The sequence below is a fragment of the Bubalus bubalis genome, chromosome 5 (assembly GCF_019923935.1).
Source record: "Bubalus bubalis isolate 160015118507 breed Murrah chromosome 5, NDDB_SH_1, whole genome shotgun sequence".
In the NCBI taxonomy this organism is placed as follows: domain Eukaryota; kingdom Metazoa; phylum Chordata; class Mammalia; order Artiodactyla; family Bovidae; genus Bubalus; species Bubalus bubalis.
In genome coordinates this window covers 113,084,542-113,111,623 of record NC_059161.1, presented here as the reverse complement: position 1 = coordinate 113,111,623, position 27,082 = coordinate 113,084,542, and the positions used below count along the sequence as shown (strand labels likewise).

The 27,082-nt window shown below is 38.1% G+C and overlaps 1 protein-coding gene across 5 annotated transcripts in view; it reads left to right on the top strand.

Moving 5' to 3' along the window:
• Positions 1-27,082, top strand: part of ARHGAP32 (Rho GTPase activating protein 32) — a 209,800-nt gene that overhangs the window by 128,132 nt on the left and 54,586 nt on the right. For all 5 annotated transcript variants that reach the window (XM_025286409.3, XM_044943564.2, XM_025286410.3 and 2 more), the window contains 5 exons: positions 3,194-3,331; positions 5,465-5,557; positions 6,422-6,544; positions 8,128-8,205; positions 20,407-20,488. In XM_025286409.3, the coding sequence (XP_025142194.3) occupies positions 3,194-3,331; positions 5,465-5,557; positions 6,422-6,544; positions 8,128-8,205; positions 20,407-20,488 (514 nt within the window). The remainder of the gene's footprint in view (positions 1-3,193; positions 3,332-5,464; positions 5,558-6,421; positions 6,545-8,127; positions 8,206-20,406; positions 20,489-27,082) is intronic.

Sequence of the window (27,082 nt, the reverse complement as noted above, 5' to 3'; positions counted from 1 at the left end):
GCTTAACAATCCCTTATCAATAGTATGTTTTTTGCCAGTAATTCTCCCACGTCTGTGGCTTTTCTTTTCATTCTCTTGACAGGGCAGAAAATTTGAATTTCAGTGAAGTCAAGCTTATCAATTCTTTTTTTTTTTTTCATGGATTTTACATTTGCTCTTATATCTAAAGAAAGGCATCACCAAACTCAAGGTTGTCTATATTTGCTCCTATGCTCTATTCTAAGAGTTTCAGTGTTTTGTATCTTATTAAGGTCTTTTTGAATTAGTTTTTGTCCATGTCTAGATTTATTTTTGTGTGTGTGGATGTTCAGTTGTTCCAGCATCACTTGTTGAAAATTTAAAACAATACAAGATTGTCTTTTCTCCATTGTATTGCCTTTGCTTTTTTATAAACATCAGTTGACTGTATTTAAGTGAGTCCGTGTCTGGGCTTTCTGTTCTGTTTCGTTTATGTGTATGTCTATTCCTTTGCCAGTACCATATTGTTTTGATTATTGTAACTTTATGGTAAGTCTTGAAGTCCTCCATACATTAGTCCTCCAACTTTATTCTTCTTCAATATTGTATTAGCTATTCTGAGTCTTTTGCCACTCTATATACACTTTAGAATTAGTTGGTCAATATATGGAAAAATAACTTGTGGGGATTTTGTCTAGGGAAGCATTATGAATCTATAGATCAAGTTGGGAAGAATTAACATCTTGGCAATAGTGAGTCTTCTGTTCAGGAACATGGTACATCTCTCCACATTTAGTCCTTTGACTTCTTTCACCAGAGTTTTGTAGTTTTCCTCATGTAGATCTTCTATATATTTTGTTAGATTTATACCTAAGTATTTCATTTTGGGGGTGCTTATATAAATGGTACTGTGTTTTTAATTTCAGACTCCACCTGTTTATTGCCTGGTATATAGGAAAGCAGTTGATTTTTGTTTATTAACCTTGTATCATGCTATTTTGCTATAATCAGTTACTAGTTCTAGAAGTTTTTTGTTGTTGCTTTGTGTTTTCTACCTAGACGATCATGTCATGTGTCTATAAAGGCAGTTTTATTTCTTCCTTCCCAATCTGTGTATCTTTTACTTCCTTTCCTTGTCTTGTTGCATTAACTAGGAATTTCATACAGTTTTTAAAAGCAGTGATGAGAGAGGATATCCTTGCCTTGTTCCTAATCTTAGTTGGAAAGCTTCAAACTTCTCACCAAAAATCAGTTCCATTTCTATGAACTATAATAACAGACTACTAGAAAGAGAAATTAAGAAAGCAATTCCACAATTGCATCAAAAATAATAAAATACCTAGGAATAAATTTAACCTAGGAGGTAAAAGATCTATTATTTTGTAATAATCTATAATGGAAAATAGTCTAAAAAATAATATATATAGTATAACTGAATCACTTTGCTGTACAACTGAAACTAACACAATACTATAAATCCAACTATATTTCAATTTTAAAAAATCCAGAGCTTTGAAATAAAAAGTCACCATCTGTTTAATCTCTTTGATAGAAATATACATATGTTAAAATAATTTTGATAATTTTCTGATATTTGAAGGGTTGCATAATTTTTGAAATACATGTGTGAAAGAAAAATATTTGTAACTATGCAATAGGTTGTTTTTCTTTTTCTCTGCCGTATTGTTCATTTTTATTTATTTTTATTTTTGCCTTCCTGAAGGAACAAGTATTTAACCCACTGTTATGACTCAGAAATGCTTTGGGTAGATGGCAGCTGTAGAAGTGAGAAAACAAAGGAGCTTACTTGAGCAAAGAGTAAAAGAAAAACTTTGCATAGTAGAACAGCACTTAAAAATCATGTAGGCAAGAAAAGGAGCATTTTACAAATGGAAGAAATGCAAGTAATTGAGCCTAACTGGAAGCAAAGAAAGAGCATGAAGGAGTAGTGAGTGGGATCACACTGCAGATTTAGACAAGCCCAGATGATGCAAGTCCTCATATGTGCAAGTATGTTTGGATTTGATTGATCAGTGGTTCCCATATCAGCCTGATCATCAGATTAACTGGATCCCATTCCAGAGTTACTGAACTAGCATTTCTTAGAATTGGGACCCAGGGACTGTTCTTTAAATTTTCTGCCACATCTGTTCTCTTATTTCATTCTAACAACCCCCTCTGAAAGATGGGCATGGTATTGCTCTCTGTGTAATGGAGAATTGCAGTCCAAAGTAGGATTAGGCGTATTTATCCTGTTAGTTATGGGCAGTACCTGTGTTTAGAATTCAGCCTCTCTCCCGTGAAGTGGTACCTTCTGCTTCTGCCCCATCTGGTGGAGGCAAATGGAAAGGAGCTACATTAGAGATTTTTCTTCATTTCTGAGACGGTTACTTTTTTTCCCAGTTTCTCCAAATTCTTATGAGACTAAAGCCTCCACATAAAAATTAAATTGTCAAACCAAATGGTGTGTAGTGGAGACCAATTCATCACTACTGCCCACGGGGGCTTTTGAAGGCCTTCTGTCAGTGTGACCTTTCAAGCTCTGTAGTTCATATTAGGGTAGGGTAGTGGAGGAGGAGATCAGAGGCAGGGAGTCAGAAGTGATGTGCGTCCTCACTAAAGCTCAGACTATGAAGTGATGGATTCGAGAGAAAATTAGAAGACAGTATGTGATAAATATGTTCTATGACTAAATTTTCATATCTAATGAGCTTCAGAGCTTAGGCAAGGAAAGGAAGAAAGACCGAAAAGTGGGGAGATACAGGGGGTTCTAGATACAATAAACACACCGAATGCCTCTAGATGAGATTTTAATAGTGTTGATTGTCAGTGCTTCTAGTGTCAGTCACAGAAAATGTTCATGGTAACTGATCAGTAACCCAATTTTATTTTTCTTTAATTTTTGGTAGTAGTCTTCCACACAGAATCATTTAATGGTTCTTTCTGTGGGTTTAAGATTACATGCTATCTTCCTTCTGCCAGTTATTATTCCCATGGAGAACCAGTAGGCTTGACCAGTCGTAAGAAGAGGTTTAGTGGACAGTTCTAGCTCATTTTCCATTATTAATGCTTTAATGTATAACTCGCTAGAGGGTTTTGGAGTTTAACTGTTTACTGTCAAATTAATTAGTAAATATAAAATCTCATGAATAACCTATCATTATGGAATAAAGCCTGATACATGACCACTCCCAATGGAGACAAATTATAGTAGTCTTTTTTTTCTTACTCGTAGGGCAAAAGTTGGATTGTTAAAAGAAGTTATGAAGATTTTCGGGTACTTGATAAACATCTTCATCTGTGTATTTATGACCGACGATTCTCCCAGCTCTCAGAGCTTCCCCGTTCTGATGCTCTGAAGGACAGTCCAGAGGTGAGCATTCAGTACTTTGCAGAAGTAACCACTATTATGTAAATCAGCAGAAAATTTTTGCTAGTATACTAAGTAAAAGCTTATTTTGAGCACTCAGGAAGATTCATGGGATTATTTATTTCTTAAAATAGAAAAATTAGTGATATTTTAGGATATTTAAAATAGGTTTGTTGTATAATTTTATAAAAAGAAACTCATATCTTAATATACAAGTAGGTGATATATATGAGCAGATCATTTTTCAAAGAGAATATAAACTATAGAAGCAAAAATATGGAAAAATGTTGACCTCACTAGTAATCAAAGATATGCATATTCAAACGATGCTGTTTATTCAGTTTATGATGGCAGGCTGTGTCCATGCACTTATTTCCATGCCTGTCAAAATTTTCTAGTAAAAGTATAGAGCGGTTTTGTTTGTTTTTTTTTTAATTTAAGAGGAAGGAGATTCTTTTATAACATTAGAAAATGAAAATAACCATCAGGGAGTCCAAAATTGTGAGGAATCTTAAAGAGTGGACGGGATAAGATTTATGGGGGTAAGAAAATACAGTTTGAGCAACTTCTGCAGGAAGATGCAGAGGGACAGGTAAACTAGAAATCTTCAGTTTTTATTCAGTAAAAACTGAATAAATGAAGTAACAGAAGAGCAAACAGAGGGCTTTCAGAAGCGTGATTACCATCCTTAGAGAAAGCAGGCAGTCACATTCATGGAATAAGAATAGAGTTTATAAAAATAAAATAATCAGAGATCTTAGAAATGAACATATGGTCATTTAAGTTAATTTTAATAATAACAAACATTAATAGCTGGACGACATGCAACATGGATTTAGATGAAGAGAGAATTAGTGAGCGGGAAGGGCAAACTCTGTAAGAACACAGCCCCAAGGGGATAAAAAGTTGTGAGAGAACAGTCAAGAGTCCCAGAGAATAGATCCAGAAGTTCCCACAAGTTCCTGCTGCTTTATAGGAGTTATTATAGGAAGAGAGAGTGGATGGAAGTAGCTGGTTTAGTTGCTAAGTCGTGTTTGACTCTTGCCACCTCGTGGACTGTAGCCTGCCAGGCTCCTCTGTCCATGGGATTCTCCAGGCAATAATAGTGGAGTGGGTTGCCATTTCCTTCTCCAAAAACATGTTTCCCTAAATTAAAAAAGAGCCTGTTTTCAGATTAAATCAGTCCATTAAGTGTTAAATATAATAACATCTAGAAACATTGTAAAATTTCAAAATGCCAAAAGCAGAGAGGAAATCCAAAAAGCCTCCAGAGAGCAAAAAGGAGATTTTTCTCAAAGGAACACAGAATGTATTGGCATTAGACTGCTTAGCAGCCACAGTGGATGCTTGAGAACAGTGCAAGTCCGGAGGGGAAAACCCTTCCAAATCTGTAATTAATTCCTGGGCAATTACATAGTAGAGGCAAAGTAGAGGCTCCAGTCATGCAAGAACTGCCACTGTGGCAAAGCCTCAGGAATGTCCTGAAACAACAGATTCTGTCGTATGATAGAAAATCTGGATGTCTCTCTGCCTCCATTTCCCTTCTCTGTCTGTCTGTTGGTTTTTCTTTCTCAGACTGTCTCAGAACATGACCGCTCCCAACAGGTACCGGGTTCTTGTCTCTTTGTAAAATAGCAGCCAAATGGAGCTGAAATTAGGAGTTCCTGATTCCTGCAGCAACTCCTGTTAGGCTCCTGTTGGGTCCCATGCCTGGACCATCAGCTGACTTGAGGTGAAGGATCACGCATGAACTGTCCTGCCATGGCTGGGGGGCGAAGACTGCAGCAGGCCTTGGAGAAAGTTTCAGAGTAGTGGGGAGAAGCTGGCAAGGAAAGTAATTATGTCTGTGCTATCATTTTACATTTTCAGTACACAAATAGAAAGAAAAGGCAACCAAATTAGAAGCTGTATGACCCCTGATGATGAGGGGCCGAAGTGAAAGTCCTGCAACAGATAGGGAATTATGTAAGTGCCCTTCGTGTCAGTTCCTGGAGCTGTGAAGTTTCTGTGAAGAACCTCTGCGACTATGAAAACGCCTGAAAATCTGCAGATTTTTTTCTCCCAGAAGCAACCAGTTCACACCAGTTTCTTTAACAGTGAGAAACTGTTACCACTGAATCTTCTCTTTTTCTTTAGTCGGTCACTCAGATGCTTATGGCTTACCTGTCCCGCCTTTCAGCTATTGCTGGGAACAAGATCAACTGTGGACCTGCCCTTACTTGGATGGAGGTATTAATCTAGTTCACTCTTTATTAGAGTTAATTACCTATGAAAGAAATCCCATGTGAATTTTCATAGCTACTGAGTTTCAGGAATTGAATAAGTGGGGCTTATTCATGTCTTCTGGAAGATAGATATGGTACATTAAATATTTTTATCTCAAACCTTTTTTGATAATCCAGGAAGCTAGTTTTAATATTATTTTATGAATCAGAATGACACCTGTTGTTTTGGTGTTCAATGTATTCATGTTTATATATTTAGCAAGGTGTGTGTATATATATATATATTTAATTGACTTAGTAATGAAAATAGTTTTTAGTCATTTAGAAACAAGAGACAATTAAATCCTTTTAAAGGATCTGATTTAAGAATGTCTTGAGTGATAGAGTATCCAGTCAGTATGTTAGATTTTTTTCTTTAATTTGCATAAGTAGAGTTACTTTATTCTCTAAGTGAAAATTGGGAAGATGATGAAAAGTAGAAAGAATAGAACTTACAGCCAGTACAACTTGCATTGAGATCTTGTTTTTTCATTATTGGCTGTGTAATCTGGGACAAATTATTTAATCTTCTGTAATTTACATAACCTCTTTTAGCTTTAGCATCTTCATTGTTAGGTATTGATAATGATGATAAGTATCTTTTAAAGTTGTGAAGATTCAATTATATATATAATATATGTACAATACAATGATATGATATGTACAATACATGTACAATAATATGTACAATGGTATATAGTAAGTAGTGTTTTGTTTTTTTTTTAAGATTCTTTGGTTTTGCTAAATCAAGTTGAGTTATATAGATACACCAAGAAACTTGCAAGTGCCATGTCTTTAACCATCTCATAGTACATTTTCTTTGTTCTAGATTGATAACAAGGGAAATCACCTTCTAGTTCATGAAGAATCCTCTATTAACACTCCTGCTGTTGGTGCTGCCCATGTTATCAAGAGGTACACTGCTCGGGCCCCAGATGAATTGACCTTAGAGGTAAGTGACCAAAGATGCTCTGTGTTAGCTCAGTCTGTGCTGCCTTTCTAGCCTCATCTTTGGATCAGTCATTTACTTAACAAAAAGCACCAGGTGTTTCTGCCCATTATTATCTTTCAGCCTGGCATGCCATCTATTTTTATTTTAATGACTATACTCATTCTTAAAAATTCAGCTTAAATGTCCCCCATTTTTTCTAGGAAGTCTCCTTGATTTTCTTCCTTCTACTCCAAGAAATACATACCCCACTTCTTCCCTACCCCTTGCTCTGCCCCGCTAACCCCTGCCCAGAGCGTGCACTGAATGTCATTCTGAGCTATTCTCAAGGCTTATCTCTGAGAGGTCACTTATTTCATTCAGTCAAAGTTGTTCTCCTGTGTTTGTCTCTGTGAGCTTCTTGAAAGCCAGGTCCTCTTGTCTTTTGTCTTTTTTTTTTGCACCTAAAAACAATACCCAGTGATACTTTTTTCTCATTGTTCATAGACTGAGGTAAAGATCAGATGAAAAGTGAAATGAACATTTCTTGATATCAGATGCAAAAAGAGGGGATTTAAGTTTCTTCTGTTAATACTGACTGATGAGAGATCAAAAGAAAATGCTGGCAAGTTATTCAATTTAAGAGGAAAAAAGTGTACATTTTTACTCTACAGAATTCAAACAGTTCTCAACTAAATTTTTAGCTCTATACACAAAGAATCCTTAATCTTGAAAGATACCGTGTCTGTTAGCAAATATGGTTTTGTGAAGAGGACATTCTTGACTGGAAAAATTAGTCATGAATATAACACAAAAATTCGTGAAGCAATATTGTGTACATTAGCAACACTGTTCTAAAGTGCCTAACTGGTTTATCACAGAGATCATCACTTATTTTGAATGAAGACTACAACTTCTTTTAAGTATATTATTAAAAACTATTCTTGCTATTTTTATACTTAGGATGTTGTAAAAGTTTGTGTAAACTCATTAGTTTGTCTTTTAGGGTGAACAAAGTCAGCTGCTCAGTGGGAATGTTATATATTGAACCGCCTTTCGAAAGAAATGTAGCTGTCATTCAATTTTACATGTACTAAGAATAACTCAGTAATTGTAGACATCTTAGAGCATTCCTATATAATGAAATAAGATACGTCAATTGCTCAGCCCAATGCCTGGCACATGGCAAGCAGCTCACTGAGTGTATTAATAGAAACTGTTGTTGTTCTAAAAATGGTAATTTAAAATTTCCTTTTATAAGTGGATCTGATCACCTTTAGTAGCAGCAGTAACAGTATTTTAACTCTGTGATGATGCCTAGTGTTAAAAAATCTCACACTGTCAATCAGGCTTTCTGAAGTTACTTACTACACATGTTACTTGGACCAGTCTTTGTGCTGCTTAACTTCTTGTAAACCTCTCCTTTACAAATGGTTAAGATTATTAAATTCTTTACAGAAAGAAATATTAATGTTTTTCCAGAAATAATGATCCAGAGAATAAGATACAGTTCAGATTTAAAGTTTTACAGTTTAGATTTAAATTTTAGGCAGATGATTGCTTTACAATTTGATTAAAAACATTTCACTTAAAATCTTTTCTCCTAGGTGGGAGACATTGTTTCTGTTATTGACATGCCCCCAAAAGTGTTAAGCACATGGTGGAGAGGCAAGCATGGATTTCAGGTATGCAACAAAGAATTCGGTATGGAAAATTCAAAAAATGTGTTCTCTTTCGATAATGTTTCTGTTTACAGTGGTGTGCTGGCAATGGATTTTGTTACCAGAAATTTTGTCTGCAGTGATTAAAAAAAATGTAGATGACGTTAGACTTGGGTTTCCTTTTCTAGTTACTGCTGTGGAAGGTCTCCTCTTCTGTCCCACACAGTGGACTAGCTGATGCGTGAGCAGAGCCACCTGCCTGCTGACCCCTTCTAGATTATCAGGCCTGTAACTCTGGCTCACTTTTCATAGCGGTTTAAAATCATGAATCACATATGTTTTCCCTCTAGACTCAAGTCAGTTTGATCAGTGTTTTTTAATGCATTATAACTGTTAATGTAAACAGCGTGTTAATAGCAGAATAACAGCAGAATCTAAGGCCATCTCTTTCTTTTTCCTTATATGCCTAAGTAATTTGAGACCTGACAACAGCATCTCTTAGATTGACTGTCACTAATTTCCACAGGGTAGAAAAGTTTCCTTTTAGCTTTTAAAACTATCACTAGAAGAACATCTAAAAATGCCTTAAAATTGTATCCTTAGTATATAACTCGTGGGTTTTAGTTGTCTATTTATAAAAATGTTCCTAAAATGCTGTGTAGATTAAATGCTCATGCTGTACATTTGGAAATGTTAATGGCTATTATATAAATATAGCTTTATATGCATATAAAAACTATTAGGTTTCTATAAAATGTATTTTATGAAAAAAAATCATACAGTTTAAAACAGGACAGCATGGTGGCTAAGAACATGGGTTCTGGTGCTATATCTCTTGTGTCTTAATCTTGTGTTATTTTCAGCAAGTTGCTTTACTTCTCTGTACTTCAGTTTCCCCATTTGTAAAATGGGGATTGTAAGATTCTTGTTAATCTCTTAAGATTATCAAGAAGATTGAATGTGTGAGGATAAAATATGTAAAGTAGCTAGAGCAGACTTGATGCATATTTCTCACTCAATAAATGTTGATTTTTAAATGTAAATAATTCAAATAAAATTTGATTTGATTTATACCCCAATTTGTTATAAAAGCATACATAACAATTTAATTTGATTAACACCAAATTGATTAACCTTATATGTTTGTTACCCCACAAATTTTCTCACGTGTATAATTGCAGTCCTACTTTAGCTGTGCTGATTTCTTAACTGCTATTAACAGTTGGTGCTTCTGATTAAATATAAAACTAAATGGAAAGCTGGTCTTAGCCAGCTTTTTATTAAGGGATCTTATTAAGGGATAAGGGATCCCTTATCTTATTAAGGGATCAATTCTTCATGTTCATGGAAGTGAGCTATAAATGGTAGGGGCCCAAACAGGATCCAAAAGTAAATTTGGCTTTTAAATGACACTTGTGCTTCAGTCTTGCTGTTGCTTCCTCTCTTACAGTCTTAGACCGGTCACTTGCTTTCTTTGGACTACAGGAGCAGGAGACAAGGGACTGGGCTTGGCCCTGGGGTAGCTTGGACAGTGGTCTTGCTGGGAATCGAGGCCATTTCGAGCTGCCCACTCTCAGGAGAGAGGGTGGAGGGGAGCAGAGATGTGGGCTGTTGCTTCCCAGGCTGTGGGCCAGCCTTGAGGTGTGCTGCCCTGACCCCGAAGGAGAGTGTTCTGGAGATGTGTTGTCAGCATGTAGGCCCCGAGTCCCCGCTGCAGGTCTGCTCTACTCGATGTGTTTCTCACGTGTTATGTGGGCTCCCCTGTTTTTTCCTTAGTCACAGGTACTGTTGTCTCTGGCCAGCTGTCGGGACATGACAGGGTGCAGGTGGCGTGCGGAACCCTTTCCCTTAAGTCCAGTGAGCTGATGCTGTGCAGTTGCTGGCTTGATATACTATTTATCCCACACACATAGTTTCTCCTATTAGCATGTTGCTTTATGTTTTATACTTCACTGAATGGAACTGGCAAAATGCTGATCTTTGTTAACCACAAGCTGATGAGCAGAGTTTACCTACAGTGCCGTGTGACCACTGTTTCTAAGAGTGATCCGACGAACACCAGGGCCAGAATCACATGGATAAGAGTACGAAGTGTGAGCGTCACGTCCTCCGCCACAGTGACGGAAACAGTGTTGGGTTTGCTTTTTGTTACATTTAATGAACCAGTTTTTACACATGATTATTAACTATAATCCTTATTTTCATTAAGACTCACTCTTTGTGATGTCTGTAGTTCTGTGGGTTTTCACAAACGCATAATGAATGACATGGATCGTTCATACAAAGTGATTACCCTGTGCTTGAAATTTCCTGTGCTCTCACCTATCCATCTTCTCTCCTCCTGATCTCTGACAGGCCCTGATTATTTATTATCTCCATAGTTTTGCCTTTTCCAAAGCATTATATAATTGGAATCATATGGTATAATATGGAGCCTTTTCAAACTGGCTTTCAGACTGCACTTAAGGTTCCTCCAGATCTTTCCATGATTTGATGTTCCTTTTTTATCATTCATTTATCATTCATTGTTATGAATGTGCCATAATTTTGTTTTTCCATCCGCCTGTTAAAATGCATCTTGGTTGCTTCTAGTTTGGGGCATTTATGAATAATATTGCTGTGTATATCCACATGCATATTTTTGTGTGGATATGTTTTCAGCTCCTTCAGGTAAATACCATGGAGTGCACTTGCTGTGTTGTATGGTAAGATCATGCTTAGGTTTGTAAGAAACCACCAAACTGTCTTTTAAAGTGGTTGTGCCATTTTGCCTTCCCACCAGCAGCAGTGGTGATGCTGCCCTGCATTCTCATCTACATTTGATGGTTCTCAGTTGGTTTTTTTTTTCAATCATTCTAAAAGGTATGTGATGGTATTTATTGCATTGTTGTCTGAATTTGCAAATAAAGTCAGTCCAAGGAATTGCATTTACTGATCCAGATAAGGGTGTTGTACTGCTGTCTCATTTCTCTGTTACTAATAACTCCTTCTACTCTCTCTTCACCTCTGATTCTCAAACTTTACTTGGTGAGCTTATGATGTGTTGCATAGGGAACATGTTAAAACGTAAAATCCTGTGACATAAACCCCCAGGTTCTGTCTCGGTGGTTGTGGAATAGGATTAAGAGACAGTCTTATCCATGTGATTCTGGCCCCGGTGTTCCTTAGATCACTCTGCTGGAAGCAGTGCTTACTCTGAGCTGTAGGTAAAGTTTGCCAATCAGCTGGTGGTTGATAAAGGTCAACATTTTGCCAAGTTCTAGTCTTTATATTGTTTTAGCCTAGACCATAATTTAGCTGTGGGAACAGAAGGATTAGTTCATCCATGTTTCTAAATTATACTGTGACTGTGTTTCTTTTCTTAAACTTCTAGGAGTAGGAAGTGTGAAATTATATTAACTATAGTAATTTGAAATTCTGAAATCTTTTACTTGTCTTCTAAAGAGTATATTGAGCCTTTTACCTTTGTTTTCTGAGGAGTTTCATCATGTAATATGTATTTCAGAAAGGGGGGGGAAAAAAACCTCTTTGCTTTTTCTTTCTTGTTAAAAATGCATGGCCTTTTTGTGTCTGTTTGTGGACTGTGGTTGGAAATGTGAGGTGAGGTGTCTGGAAGGTCTTTTTTCCCTTACATAACAGGCATATTACAAATGTAAAGTGTTAATGCCTGAGGATTATTTGTTTAGTGCCATGTTCCTCGGAATTTTATCTGAGAGCCGTAAGTATCAGAATGACCCGAGAAACATGTTAAAACCGTATACAACTGATCTCTGGAGATGGGGGACAGAAATCTGAATTTCATCAGGTTCCTCAGATGATTATTAAGTGTAAAATGTGAGAACCACTGACTCAGCCTCCCTGTGTTTATCCTGTGCAGATAGAGAAAGAATTAAAACACTGCTTAGTGAGTGTTCTCCTTTCCCCCAGAAAACCTCCTAAGACATATTTGGGATGCAGTCAGTCTAATGGATAAAATACCACTTCGAGGGTGACAGAATCCGATTCAGTCGCCTTCTCTGGGTTCTCCGCAAGATGGTCAAGGGTCACTAGATTTACTTTCCTAGTTACCCCAGCCTGTCATGTGAGGTTTCCATGCCCAAACGGCAGACAAGCAGCTCTTCAGCAATAAGCATCCTCCTACCTCAGGAATTTAACGTGGTTCCAGAAACCTTACTTTCAGAAAAACCTTCTTTATCCCACAGGGAAGATGTTTGGAAACCTTGGCTCTTGCAGTAAGTAGTTTAATAGAGGAAGACAGTTCACCCACTTATTTATATGAAGACCATCATTTTATGTGTGGAATTCAAAGCTACACCTTTTCATTACTCAAAATTAAATAGAGCAAAATATTTCCTTTCCAGTTAAGTAATAGGAAAATTACATAATTTCTCATCTGTAGTGTTCACAGGATGTCAAGGGAAGGGGGGTCAGAGTGTGGTGCTGCAGATCCAAGGCGTTGTCACACTTCTTGGTCCTCTTCTGTGTGCTTCCTGTTAATTCTCACACTGCAAAGAAGGTACTTTTATTACCTCTCTTACTGACAAAGAAACTAAAGCGGAAGAGGACTGAACCACTGCTCTGTTATATTTCACTGTTTAGTGTCAGAGTTTAGGTAGAAACTTAGGTATTCTGGGCAAAGAACGGATCATAGTAGTGTTGCGGTGAACCAGTAGTGGCTTCTACTTGTCTACACGTGTGAATCATAGATTCCTAAAGTAGAAAAAAATGGCAGAGGATCACCTGGTCCTAAACTGTCACCTTGTAATTAAAGAAATCAAAGGAATTTGGAAAGACGGTTTTGATTCACAAAGACAGTAAGTCAGTGATATAGCCAGAACATGAGCTTGGTGACTTCCAATTTTGTATTTCTCCCCCTTAGATCACAAAACATATGTAAATTTTCTGAAATTATTTTATTTCTTATTGCTGTCTTTATTTTTCTTACTAGTGCCATTAGCAGCTGCCATTAACGTTTAAAGAGAAACTAGTTTCTAGATAGCCTTTTTTGTTAATTTATAACATTAGAATATGTCCTACCAAATGATTCTTAAACATTCAGTTTCATGGAAATAACTGAAAAAATGGCTTACAGAAGTAGTTCTTAGCATCTTCAAACCCTACACCCATTTGTTATGATAAATAATTTCTAAAATCCTTCCTTAGAATTCAGAAATGAAATTTACAAATGACATAACAAGATATAAACACAATTTCAAAAATATATATAATTTTTCATATATAATATAAAAGAAATAAAAGTGAGTTGCGTACTTGAAATACACAGTTGTGTATCCTAGGGACAACTTCATGGAAGCCTTATTACTTCAAATGTAGTGTGCAGACCAGTAGCATTAACCTCAATCACAAAATAGAATAAAACTTACTTGTAATAGCATCAAAACTATGAATTACTTAGAGATATATTGGAAGAAAGATACAAACGATCTGTGTACTGAAAACTACAAAGCATTTCTGAGATAAAGAATACTTTAAAAATGAGAGATATACACCCTGTATATAGGTTGGAAGTCTTTATATTGTTAAAATGTCATCTCTTCTCAAATTGATCCCAGTCAAAATCCCAGCAGATTTTTTGTAGAAATCAATACACAGATTTAACAATTCATATGGAAATACAAAGGACCTAAAAAAGAACAGCCAAAACAAATTTGAAAAAGAAGAGCAAAGTTGGAGAACTAACACTAATTGATTTGAAGACTTAACTGTAAAACTGCAATAACAAGAGAGTATGGCATTAGGGGAGAGATGGACAAGTAAATCAACAGGACAGACAGAGTCAGAAGTAGACCCACACATTCATGGATGCTTGTTTTCAACAGAGGTTCAGTGTCCGTTCAGTGAAGAAAACATGATCTGTTTTACAAATGATGTTGGAACAGTTGGGTATCCATCAGTTCAGTTCAGTCGCTCAGTCATGTCTGACTCTTTGCGACCCCATGAATCACAGCACGCCAGGGCTCCCTGTCCATCACCAACTCCCAGACTTCACTCAAACTCATGTCCATCGAGTCGGTGATGCCATCCAGCCATCTCATCCTCTGTCATGCCCTTCTCCTCCTGCCCCCAATCCCTCCCAGCATCAGGGTCTTTTCCAATGAGTCAACTCTTCACATGAGGTGGCCAAAGTATTGGAGTTTCAGCTTCAGCATCAGTCCTTCCAATGAACACCCAGGACTGATCTCCTTTAGGATGGACTGGTTGGATCTCCTTGTAGTCCAAGGGACTCTCAAGAGTCTTCTCCAACACCACAATTCAAAAGCATCAATTCTTCGGCGCTCAGCTTTATCCATATACCTTCATAAATCCTTTTATTTATTTCTTGTGCCATCTGCACATATTAACACAAAATAGGTCATGTACCCAAAATGTAAATCTTAAACTAAAAACCTTCTAAAAGAAAACATAGGATAAAGTTTTGTGACTTTGGATTTGGCAAAGATTTCTTAGATGTATTATCAGAACAATTCATAAAATAATAAATTTCTTCAAAATTTAACACTGCTGCTCTTTGAAAGGCTTTATTTTTAAGACAATAAAAAGACACATTACAAACTGGGAAAAAATATTTGCAGTGATTATATCTGATCAAGTACTTGTATCCACAACATATAAAGAACTCTCAAAATTCAACATGAAAACAGAATTCAATTTTTAAAAAATAGCAAATATGGGAACAATTAACAAAGATACATGACAAATAAACCTGTCAAGAGATGTTTACCCGTAGTGATCATTAGAGAAATGCAATTAAAATAACAATGAGGCCTTGCTATATACTTATTAGAGCAGCAAGGATATGGAGGAATTGGAACACTGAGACAGTTGGGGGCAATGTAAGATGCTCCAACCAATTGGAAAACAGTTTGTCAGTGTTTTAAACAATACCGATGGAAGAGAACAGAAGATCTGCCTTCATACAGAAACTCACATATGACAGTTCATAACAACTATATACGTAATGGCCCCAAGTTGGAAGCAACCCAGTTATCTCATCAGCAAGAGATCAATGAATAAACAAACGTGGCATTTACACAATAGAATATTACTAAGCAATAGAAAGGAAGAATTAGTGATAAATACAGCAACATGACGATCCTCAAAATAATTACGCTGAATGAAAGAAAACCAACAACAAAGAGTACATTCTGCATGACTCTATTCATATAAGAGTGTAGGAACTGCAAAGTGATGTGTAGTGTTAGAAACTTTGTTGCCTGTTGAGCAGGGGTAAGGGCTGCTAAGGAGAGGGAGAAATTACAGAGAGTTACAAGGAAACTCTGGGGGTTGATAAATATATTCATAATTTTGAGTGTGGATACAGTTTTATGGGTGTCAACTCATCAAAATGTACATTTTAAATGTGCACAGCTTGTTTGTCAGTTATACCTCAGTAAAAGTGGGAAAGAACTGCAGAAGCATCTGTGTTAACTTTTCTTGTGTCTAATCCTGTGACAGTTTCCATCTCTTCTGCCTCTGTGTCTCTTACATCCGTATACTCTTCTTTCTTCTTCATGCCAGACTGGCTCAGGGAAAAACTACCAGACTGAAGGTTCTCTCTCCCTCCTTTAAGCCCATCCCTCAGCCTTGTCTTTTTCTTTTTTTTTTTTCTTGTTATTATATTTTTATTAGCTACTCCTCTACCCTTGTGATGCTGGATGCTCATCTTTTCTTTTCCTTCCCTCCTCTTCCTAGAGTGGAAATTCATCTTGACTCCTGCCAAATAATTCCTCTCACCTTTCTCAGCCATTTAAATTAGAGCTTTAGAAAATGCTACTTTTACAGAAAGAATAATAATACAGGAAACAGAACAATATAATTCATAGATCATATTGTTGGAATTCCAGTCATTTTTAACATTGAGCATTTTGAGTTTATTAGAATTAATTTATATTTGGTAAAATATTGGCTTCAGTATGCACTATGTTTCGTCAGGCCTCCTCACTGTGACCCATCCTTCTTGGAGGTCCCTGAATGGCATGGTTAATAGCTTCATTGACTTACACAAGCCCCTTTGCCATAACAAGACTGTGAGCCGTGAAGTCGCAGAAAATTTGAAATGTTCATTAACTGTAATTTTAGGGTTAGTTATGTGTATATTTTCAATGGAACACAGTTTCTTTTTTTATGGTTGAAATTTTATAATAAGAAAATAGAATCTATTGCTTTTCACAAGTACACAGAATTAGACCGTTAAGATAACTGTCTTACTTAAAAGAGCTACAGTTAGAAGTGCTTTTGGCTTCAAGAAACAAAAGCAAACAGAAAAAGTATCATTGCTGCAGTTGAGTCAGCAGCTTAATGAAGCTAGGCAGAATTATCTAAGCTTCTCTTGGCCTTTTTTTAGGGGTCAGATGATTGCTACAGCTGATGCATTCCCAACACCTGGGTGCACAGCAGAAGGAAGAGAACAGAATAGTGACACATTTTTGTGTGACACATTTTCCCTTGTGCCATGGCTGCACCCTGAATGCAAGGCATCTGGAAAACTGAATATTTAGTTCAGTTGCTGCTGCTGCTGCTAAGTCGCTTCAGTCGTGTCCGACTCTGTGCGACCCCAGAGACGGCAGCGCAGCAGGTTCCCCCATCACTGGGATTCTCCAGGCAGGAACACTGGAGTGGGTTGCCATTTCCTTCTCCAGTGCATGAAAGTGAAAAGTGAAAGTGAAGTTGCTCAGTCATGTCCGACTCCTAGCGACCCCATGGACTGCAGCCTACCAGGCTCCTCCGTCCCTGGGATTTTCCAGGCAAGAGTACTGGAGTGGGGTGCCATTACCTTCTACATTAGTTCAGCTAGCATTTAGTAATATTGCACTTTATACTAAAGGGAGATAGGTGAGCAGGGATAGGAATTAGATGTTGGGTGAACCTCCCATGGACCTACCTCTGCATAATACACAGTAGCTCTTCCCCCACATACCTGGACCTAATGAACAGGGAGGCCTGGTGTGCTGCGATTCATGGAGTCGCAAAGAATCGGACACGACTGAGCGACTGAACTAAACTGAACTGAATGCCTTGAGACATTTAAAAGGTGAAAGTGTAACTGCTGCTGCTGCTGCTAAGTCATGTCAGTCGTGTCCGACTGTGCGACCCCATAGACGTCAGCCCACCAGGCTCCCCCATACTGGAGTGGGTTGCCATTTCCTTCTCCAATGCATGAAAGTGAAAAAATAAAGTGAAGTCTCTCAGTCGTGTCCGACTCCTAGCGACCCCATGGACTACAGCCCACCAGGCTCCCCTGTACTGGAGTGGGTTGCCATTTCCTTCTCCAATGCATGAAAGTGAAAAAATAAAGTGAAGTCTCTCAGTCGTGTCCGACTCCTAGCGACCCCATGGACTGCAGCCCACCCGGCCCTTCTGTCCATGGGATTTTCCAGGCAAGAGTACTGGAGTGGGGTGCCATTGCCTTCTCCGAAAAGTGTAACTAGTATGTACCAATTTGATATAGTTCCTTTAAGAAGGTCATTAAGCTTTGTTGAGTCTTATGAAGAAATAATGGCAAGCTATTTTTATTTGCTGACAGATATTTGAGTTTAGAAACTAGGCTAGGTGCTTTTACACAGATTATTCAGGTAGCTAATGATGTCCCATTTTTATGAATTAAGAAACAGATGTTAAGCAATTTGCTGTATATCACAGAGCCTAGAAATGAGTGATCTTTTCTCTATAGCGAATTGCAGAAAATATTTATAAATGGAAATGAATTAGAATTTTATGAAAAGAATGATATTTGATAGTGAGGAAACTTAGGTACATACAGGAAAAGGTCGGTCGGTCAGTCAGTCAGTTCAGTAGCTCAGTCATGTCCGACTCTTTGCGACCCCATGAATCGCAGCACGACAGGCCTCCCTGTCCATCACCAACTCCCAGAGTTCACTCAGACTCACATCCATCCAGTCAGTGATGCCATCCAGCCATCTCATCCTCTGTCGTCCCCTTCTCCTCCTGCCCCCAATCCCTCCCAGCATCAGAGTCTTTTCCAATGAGTCAACTCTTCGCATGAGGTGGCCAAAGTACTGGAGTTTCAGCTTTAGCATCATTCCTTCCAAAGAAATCCCAGGGCTGATCTCCTTCACAATGGACTGGTTGGATCTCCTTGCAGTCAGGGACTCTCAAGAGTCTTCTCCAACACCACAGTTCAAAAGCATCAATTCTTTGGGGCTCAGCTTTCTTCACAGTCCAACTCTCACATCCATACATGACTACTGGAAAAACCATAGCCTTGACTAGACGGACCTTTGTTGGCAAAGTAATGTCTCTGCTTTTCAATATGCTGTCGAGGTTGGTCATAACTTTCCTTCCAAGGAGTAAGCGTCTTTTAATTTCAGGCAAAAGGTAGTAGGTATTATATGTCACATCCATACATTGGAGGAGCCGCAACCCTCTAGGTCTTCTAGTGGCCCACATACTAAGATGATAAAGAATAGATAATGTTGCACAAGTGCTTACTACATTCATTTTGCTTATACTCATCTGTTTAATCCTCATAACAAACCTTATGAGTTAGGCACGATATCATTATGTTTAGAGGAAGAAACTGAAGCATGGAGCCTAAGTTATAAACCCAGCCTAATAAGGGGCAGGCCTAGGATAGAACCAGGGCCCTCTTAATTCTGGGGCCAGGTGCATGCTCAGTTGCTTAAGTCATGTCCAACTCCTTGTGACCCCGTGGACCATAGCCCACCAGGCTTCTCTGTCCATGGGATTCTCCAGGCAAGAATTCTGCAGTGGGTTGCCATGCCCTCGTCCAGGGGATCTTCCTGACCCAGGGATTTGAACCCATATCTCCTGCATTGCAGGTGGATTCTTTACCCACTGAGCCACCTGGAAAGCCCCAATCCTGGGGGTACACTTAACCATAAGTGATTCTCTTAGAAGTGATTTGTGTAAGAGAGCATGAGAAGGATTTTTCAAGTTGATTCTCATCTGGTTCTAACCAATCTTGGAAGAATTTCGACTTGTTGCTTAGTTAAATAGGAAGTTGAGTAAAATATGGAATAGAATTTCACCAATAAAACAAATACTTACAGCATCATTTTAGAAGGTGTGCATATAGGAACTTTAAGATCCAAATTCAAATCTTTCAAACAAGCTGATAGTTTATTAATAAGCCCTTTTCAACTCATGATAACTGGTTACATCTTCATAATTTTAAGAGCTAATGTAGAATATCGATCAAGAAATTGAAGTAAGAATGCAGCAAATTAGTATGTGAAATACTCCCACGCAGATGAAAATTATACAGCTCAGACCTTCACGATGAGTCAGACTCTTGGAAGGCTGTTCCTTTCTTCCCCAGAGTCTGTCAACAGAGGGATGTACAAAGTGATGTAGTTTTCTTGTTTCAGCTTTAACATCTGCTGCTTGGCAGCCCAATCATATTCCTATCTAAGAAAACATCTATAAATATTGGTAAAAATTTCCTTTTTACTTTTGTTTCCCGGATCTTCATATCTGTATTCATTCTGCTGGCTATGCAGTATCTCTGGGTGATCTGGAGCTCAGAATTTTCCTAGCACAGCTCCTTGGGGTCTTCCTCACACCACAGGCAATTTGCTACCAGGTCGATTTGGTATGCTTTTTCAAAGCCGAGATTGGTTGTTTTCCTCTCTTGCTCCCCCACTTATCCACACACTTCTGACTCTTTACCAAGAATGAATACCAGGATTTTAAGTGAGTAATCGTTTCATCAGGTTACTTTAGTCTTGTCATTTTTCACAGAACCTATGAGAGAATGAAGAAAAAATACACAAAAAAGTTGAATGTGGTTTAGTATTGCTTTAAAAAAAATCATAGAGAAGTCAGTAAATATGAAAGTGGGCAGTAGAAGTGTTCACACAACTGGATTGGAATTTCAGCCAAGTAAATTATTAACAGGTATAAATTATACCTCTTGCCATGCTTAGCTTGGTATCAGACTAAATATTTTAATTGGAGTAAAAGAAGTTTGGGAAATTAAAAGCTAAAACTAGAAAAGAAGACTTAGACTTTTAGGCAAATAAAGCACATGACTGTATATACTCATAGCAACAGATTGTTTTATTATTTGTTTGTATAATTGGCATCATCAGTGATTTAGAGTCTTGGGATAGCAGAATCGCTGGGAGGGGCTGTGGAGCACATTACTGGAATTGAATTGGCAATGCTCACACACTGGTCTGTTCCCTGGTTTAGAATCCTCTCTTTGCTGCCTTTCTTCTTTAGGTGGGACTCTTCCCTGGACACTGTGTTGAGTTAATTAATCAGAAAGTTCCCCAGTCAGTGACCAACTCAGTGCCAAAACCAGGTGAGTACTCTTTCTCATTAGTGTGGTTATTTACCCACTGCTTAAAGATCCAGATTTTCTCTTCAGTCAGGCACGCAGCTTGTTTAGCTGTTGTGTTCGTTGTCATAATATGCATTCTTAATTGTAATGTGGTTTTTTATTTTTAGTGTATTCTTTTTTCTCTGTTGATCATTTCACAAAGGTTTACATGCATTCAAAATTTTAGGCAATTTTAAGAACTGTTTGCTCCATTAAGCTTTGTCATTATTTGCTTTTGCAGTTATATAGTAGGAATGTAGCTAATTAATGAGCAAAATGATAAAAGAAAATATCAGGTTTAAGGACCTGACATGGAGATAATACGATTAGCTGAAAATTAATAAATGAAGGGAATGTACATCTTATCAGTGCCTGTGAACATCCAAACTATTTTAAACAGCATTTCTTATTACTTATATAATATATTTACAGTGCTGCGTAAGTGTGTGGAATATTGTACAGATATGTAAAGCAATGTGTTACAGGGAGTAAAAATCAAAACAGTGGAAACTTCTGTTTTTATTGGGGTAACTTAATCTGGACGAATTTTACAGAATACTTCATCAGGAACTTTTTAATGTGATGTAAATTTTTGGAAAGAAAATAAAAACAAAGAATAAAGATTTTAGAAGGAGAAGGAAGTGATCAAATGGATTTCTCCTTCTGCCCTACTCTCCCCTCATCCTGGGATTCTCAGTCTCTTTTCAAGGCATTTTTATCCTCTATTAAATCCCCCTTCTTTGGACAAGCTTGTTAAGCATAAAACAACTTTGTCAGAGAGAACTTACTTATTTGGTAGTGGTTGTGATGGCTGTAGTTTTCTTTTTGAAGTGCTGCATCAGTAACTTGAAAAAATAATCCTGTGCCCACTGGCAGACACTGCTCCCCCCTCCCTTGCCCCAGCTCTAAGCAACTGCTAATCTACTTTCTGTGTCTAGAGTTCTCTGAGCTAGACCTTTCACACAAATGAAATGAATCATGCAATATGTAGTCTTGTTGTAACTGGCTTTCTTCACTTAGCATAATGTTTTCAAGGTTCATCCATATATCAGTGCTTTATTCTCTCTTATGGCTAAATAGTAGTGCATTGTATGGATATACAGTATTTATTTTATCCATTCACTTTGGGTTTCCATTTTGGGTTATTATGAATAATACAATAATTAGTGTTCAAGTTTTGGTATACATATATGTTTTCATTTCTTGAGTATGTATATAGCAGTAGAATTGCTGGGTCATATGATAACTCTATGTTCAACCTTTGGAGGAACTGCCAAACTGGTTTACCTTTGTAAACCAGCTGCATTGTTTTACACTTCCACCAGCAGCGTATATGAGAATTCAACTTGTTCTGTTTCCTTGTTACTGTATTTTTGGTTATTGTTGTCTTAGTGGGTATTAAGTGATACATCTTTATGGTTTTGATATGCATTTCCCTGGTGGCTAATAATGTTGAACGTGTGTTTACTTATTACCCATTTTTGTATCTTTGGAGAAATGTTCAGACCTTTGTCTGTTTTTTAATTTGGTTATCTTTTTATCATTGGGTCATGTTATACCTTCCACATACAAGTCCTTTATCAGATAATGTGATTTGCAGACATGCTGCTGCTACTGCTGGTAAGTCGTGTCAGTCGTGTCCAACTCTGTGTGACCCCATAGACAGCAGCCCACCAGACTCCGCCGTCCCTGGGATTCTCCAGGCAAGAACACTGGAGTGGGCTGCCATTTCCTTTTCCAATGCATGAAAGTGAAAGTGAAGTCGCTCAGTCGTGTCTGACTCTTCGTGACCCTATGGACTGTAACCCACCAGGCTCCTCAGTCCATGGGATTTTCCAGGCAGGAGTACTGGAGTGGGGTGCCATTGCCTTCTCCGGATTTGAAGACATATGTTTCCTCAAATTCTGTGCTTTGTCTTTCACTTTCTTGATGACATCTGTTGAAGCATAAATATTTTTAATTTTTATGAAGTTCAATTTATTTTTTTCTTTTATCACGTATGCTTTTGATGTCTTATCTAAGAAGGCATTGTTTAGCGCAAGGTCAATATTTACTTCTGTATTTCCTTTTAAGAAGTTTATAGTTTTAGATCTTCTTTTTTAGCCTACTACCCATTTGAGCTATTCCAAATCCTGAAAGATGATGCTGTGAAAGTGCTGCACTCAATATGCCAGCAAATTTGGAAAACTCAGCAGTGGCCACAGGACTGGAAAAGGTCAATTTTAATTCCAATCCCAAAGAAAGGCAATGCCAAAGAATGCTCAAACTACCGCACCATTGCACTCATCTCACACGCTAGTAAAGTAATGCTCAAAATTCTCCAAGCCAGGCTTCAGCAATATGTGAACCGTCAACTTCCTGATGTTCAAGCTGGTTTTAGAAAAGATCAATTTGATCTGGTTGATCAAAAGATCAACCAGAGATCAAATTGCCAAAATCCTCTGGATCATGGAAAAAGCAAGAGAGTTCCAGAGAAACATCTATTTCTGCTTTATTGACTATGCCAAAGCCTTTGACTGTGTGGATCACAATAAACTGTGGGAAATTCTGAAAGAGATGGGAATACCAGACCACCTGACCTGCCTCTTGAGAAATTTGTATGCAGGTCAGGAAGCAACAGTTAGAACTGGACATGGAACAACAGACTGGTTCCAAATAGGAAAAGGAGTTCGTCAAGGCTATATATTGTCACCCTGCTTATTTAACTTATATGCAGAGTACATCATGAGAAACGCTGGACTGGAAGAAACACAAGCTGGAATCAAGATTGCCGGGAGAAATATCAATCACCTCAGATATGCAAATGACACCACCCTTATGGCAGAAAGTGAAGAGGAACTAAAAAGCCTCTTGATGAAAGTGAAAGAGGAGAGTGAAAAAGTTGGCTTAAAGCTCAACATTCAGAAAACGAAGATCATGGCATCCAGTCCCATCACTTCATGGGAAATAGATGTGGAAACAGTGTCAGACTTTATTTTTCTGGGCTCCAAAGTCACTGCAGATGGTGACTGCAGCCATGAAATTAAAAGACGCTTACTCCTTGGAAGGAAAGTTATGAACAACCTAGATAGCATATTGAAAAGCAGAGACATTACTTTGCCAACAAAGGTCCGTCTAGTCAAGGCTATGGTTTTTCCTGTGGTCATTTATGGATGTGAGAGTTGGACTGTGAAGAAAGCTGAGCCCCAAAGAATTGATGCTTTTGAACTGTGGTGTTGAAGAAGACTCTTGAGAGAGTCCCTTGGACTGCAAGGAGATCCAACCAGTCCATTGTGAAGGAGATCAGCCCTGGGATTTCTTTGGAAGGAATGATGCTAAAGCTGAAACTCCAGTACTTTGGCCACCTCATGCGAAGAGTTGACTCATTGGAAAAGACTCTTGATGCTGGGAGGGATTGGGGGCAGGAGGAGAAGGGGACGACAGAGGATGAGATGGCTGGATGGCATCACTGACTTGATGGACGTGAATCTCAGTGAACTCCGGGAGTTGGTGATGGACAGGGAGGCCTGGCGTGCTGCAATTCATGGGGTCGCAAAGAGTTGGACACGACTGAGCAACTGATCTGATCTGACCCATTTTGAGTTAATTTTTGTGTATGTTTTTGAGGTCCAAGTCCATTGGATATCCAGTTATCTGAGCATGATTTGTTGAAAGGTTATTTCTTCCCTATTTAATTGACTTGACTCCCCTGTAGAGAGTCAGTTGACCTTAGATGCATGAATTTATTTCTAGATTTTCAGTTCTGTTCCATTGATATATATGTCTGTTCTTATTCCAGTACCACCCTGTCTTGATTACCATTGCTTAGTAGTAAATTTTGCAATTGGAAGGTCCTCCAACTTTATTCTTTTTCAGGATTGATTTGGTTTTTCCAGGTGCCTTGCAATTCCACATGAATTTTAGAATCGTCTTGTTCTAAAAGAAGATGGTTGGGATTCTGATAGGAATTTATTGAATCTACAAATCAATTCCAAAAGTATTACCTTCCAGCCAGTATTTAAGTCTTTTGGTCCTTAAACATGGGATTTTTTTCCCATTTGATTAGATCCTTCACGTCATTCAACTTTTTGTAGTTTTTTTTTAAGTTCTGCATATCTGATGTTAAATTTATTTTTATTCTTTTGATGCTTTTGTAAATGGAGTTGTTTTCTTAGTTTCAGTTTCTTATCATTCATTGCAAGTGCATAGAAATACAATTAATTTTGTATCTTAATCTTGTATCCTGAGACTTGAAATGTTTATGAGTTCTGATAGGTTGTTGGTATATTCTATATATAAGATCATGTCATTTGTGAATAGACATGTTTACTTCTTCTTTCCAATATGGATGTTTTTTATGTCTTACTCTTGCCCAGTTGCCCTGGATGTGTTACAGTGTTGAAGTTTTGAGAATAGGCATCCTTGTCTTACTTTTGATCTTTTAAGAGAAGTCATCTAATTGTATGTTGTTATGTAAAAACTTTTAACTGTGCGGTTTTCATAGATGCCCTTTGTCAGGTTGACAAAGTACCCTTCAATTCCTAGTTTGTTGAATGATTTTATCACAAAAGGGTGTTGGATTTTGTCAGATGTCTTTTTTAACGTAATTTTTATTTTTGGCTGTGCTGGGTCTTCGTTGCAGCGTGCGCTCTTCTCTCGTTGTGACGTGTGGGCTTCTTGTTGCGGTGGCTTCTCTAGTTTTTGCAGCATGGGCTCTGGGGCGTGCGAGCTTCAGTAGTTGCAGCTCCCAGGCTCTCGAGCACGGGCTCAACAGCTGTGGCGCATGGGCTTAGTTGCTCCATGGCCTGTGGGATCTTCCCAGACTAGGGATTGAACCCATGTCTATGGCATTGGCAGATGGACTCTTCACCACTGACCCACCAGGGAAGCTCTGTCTGATACTTTTTATCCATCTGAGATGAACATGAGTTTTTGTGGTCACTGCTTTAAAGTTACCAGAATTCTATATCAAAAATTTACTGTTATTTCTTGTATATTATTTTCATGTATTTCTGCTATATAAACTATGTAACTTTTTTAAATTATAAAGTCTTATCTTTGATCATGTTACCTCAGATATACTGTGGACTGTTTTTAAAAATTAGCTTAATATTGGTATTATATCAAATACTTTATCATGTTCTGAATATGAAAGTGAATTTCTAATAGTGATAACCTCTAGCACTTTTAAAACTTGAGAAAGTTAATCAGTTATTGACAGTTCTGGAAAATGGGTTTGTCTGAATAGACCTGTATGGCGTTGTTAATTCTAGATTAGTAGTGATGCATAATGACAGCGCACCTTCAAAAGCTAATATTTAACTTTGATGGGCAACATTGCAGGGTTGGCATAGGGAAATGTGCATGCTTAATACATTTTGAAAAGGATAATGTGAGTTCTATCAGCCTCAGGCTTGTTTCACACTTTAAAACTGTCTTTGCCTTCAGTACAAATAGCTTGAATGTTCTATTTATTTTTAACATTGCCATCTGTCACTGTGAGATACCAGGTCTGAAAGATAGAGCTATAGTTTGAGACTGCAACTTAAAGCTCCATGTATTATTGCACAACAAGGGCAGTAAAGAAAATTTTCCCTTTGGAACTCTTCTTAATGTTCTCAGGATGACCAATTATTTGTGTCTGTAAAAATAAAGTTAATGAATCACCATGTCCTGACCAAGTTAGCACGTATCCATGGTACCTTAAGGAAAAGGGCGTGTGTGGGGTGGGGAGGTGGGGAGGAGAGTTAAGAGGAAGAAAGGTAAACGCTTGTTCCAAAGAAACTGGCGTTTGTTCCGTCCCCACAGGTTCTGCTTTGACAGCTGATGAGGCTGAGGTGAGTGGGAGGAAGAGGAAGGAAGCGCATGAGGACTTCTGTGTGTGTCTCCTGCTTGGCATTTACTGAGCAGTTATTTACTGATATCTTTCTTCAAGTTTTCAGTCTTCTCAGCTGTTGCCTCCGCAGATGTTTCTTCTGCGCACTTCTCTCCCCCTCCACCCCTTCCACATGTCACTCACCTCTCTGATGTTGGCTCACCGTCCTCTCTCCAGCTCACGTGCTTTCTGCTGACCTCTTCTCTCTCTGCAGCCTCTCTTAAGCCCATCTAATGAATTCTGCAGTTCTCGTAGCACTTGTTTTCTTTCTAGGGTCAACATTTGGTCTTTATTAATTTCCATGGTTGAATCCCCCATCTTCCCACCTTATCCACCTTTTCTTCCAGAAAGAAAGAAAGAGTGAGTTTGGGGAGGGAAGGAGTGGGCAGAAGGTGGAGAAAGAGTAAAGAGAAAAGAAAAGTAAAGCTTACTTTACGGGCATGAGCTTCTAAAAGTGGAGGACTAGAGAATTTAGAAAAACCTCCCCTCTCAAAACAGAAAATCTGGACAGAAATGTAAAAATGTAATATAGTCTCTTTGAAGCATTGGAGAGCTAATAAGGTACTGAACAGTTACTGAGCTAAGATGAAGCAGAAGGAAATCCAGAGAAGTGACCCAGTGTGTGGGGACCTGAGCCCTCAGGCTATCAGTTGATGGAGCAGAGAAAGTCCTGGTGCTCTCAGAACAACCCATGAAGCCCAATAGGGCCGAGTTGTTGATAA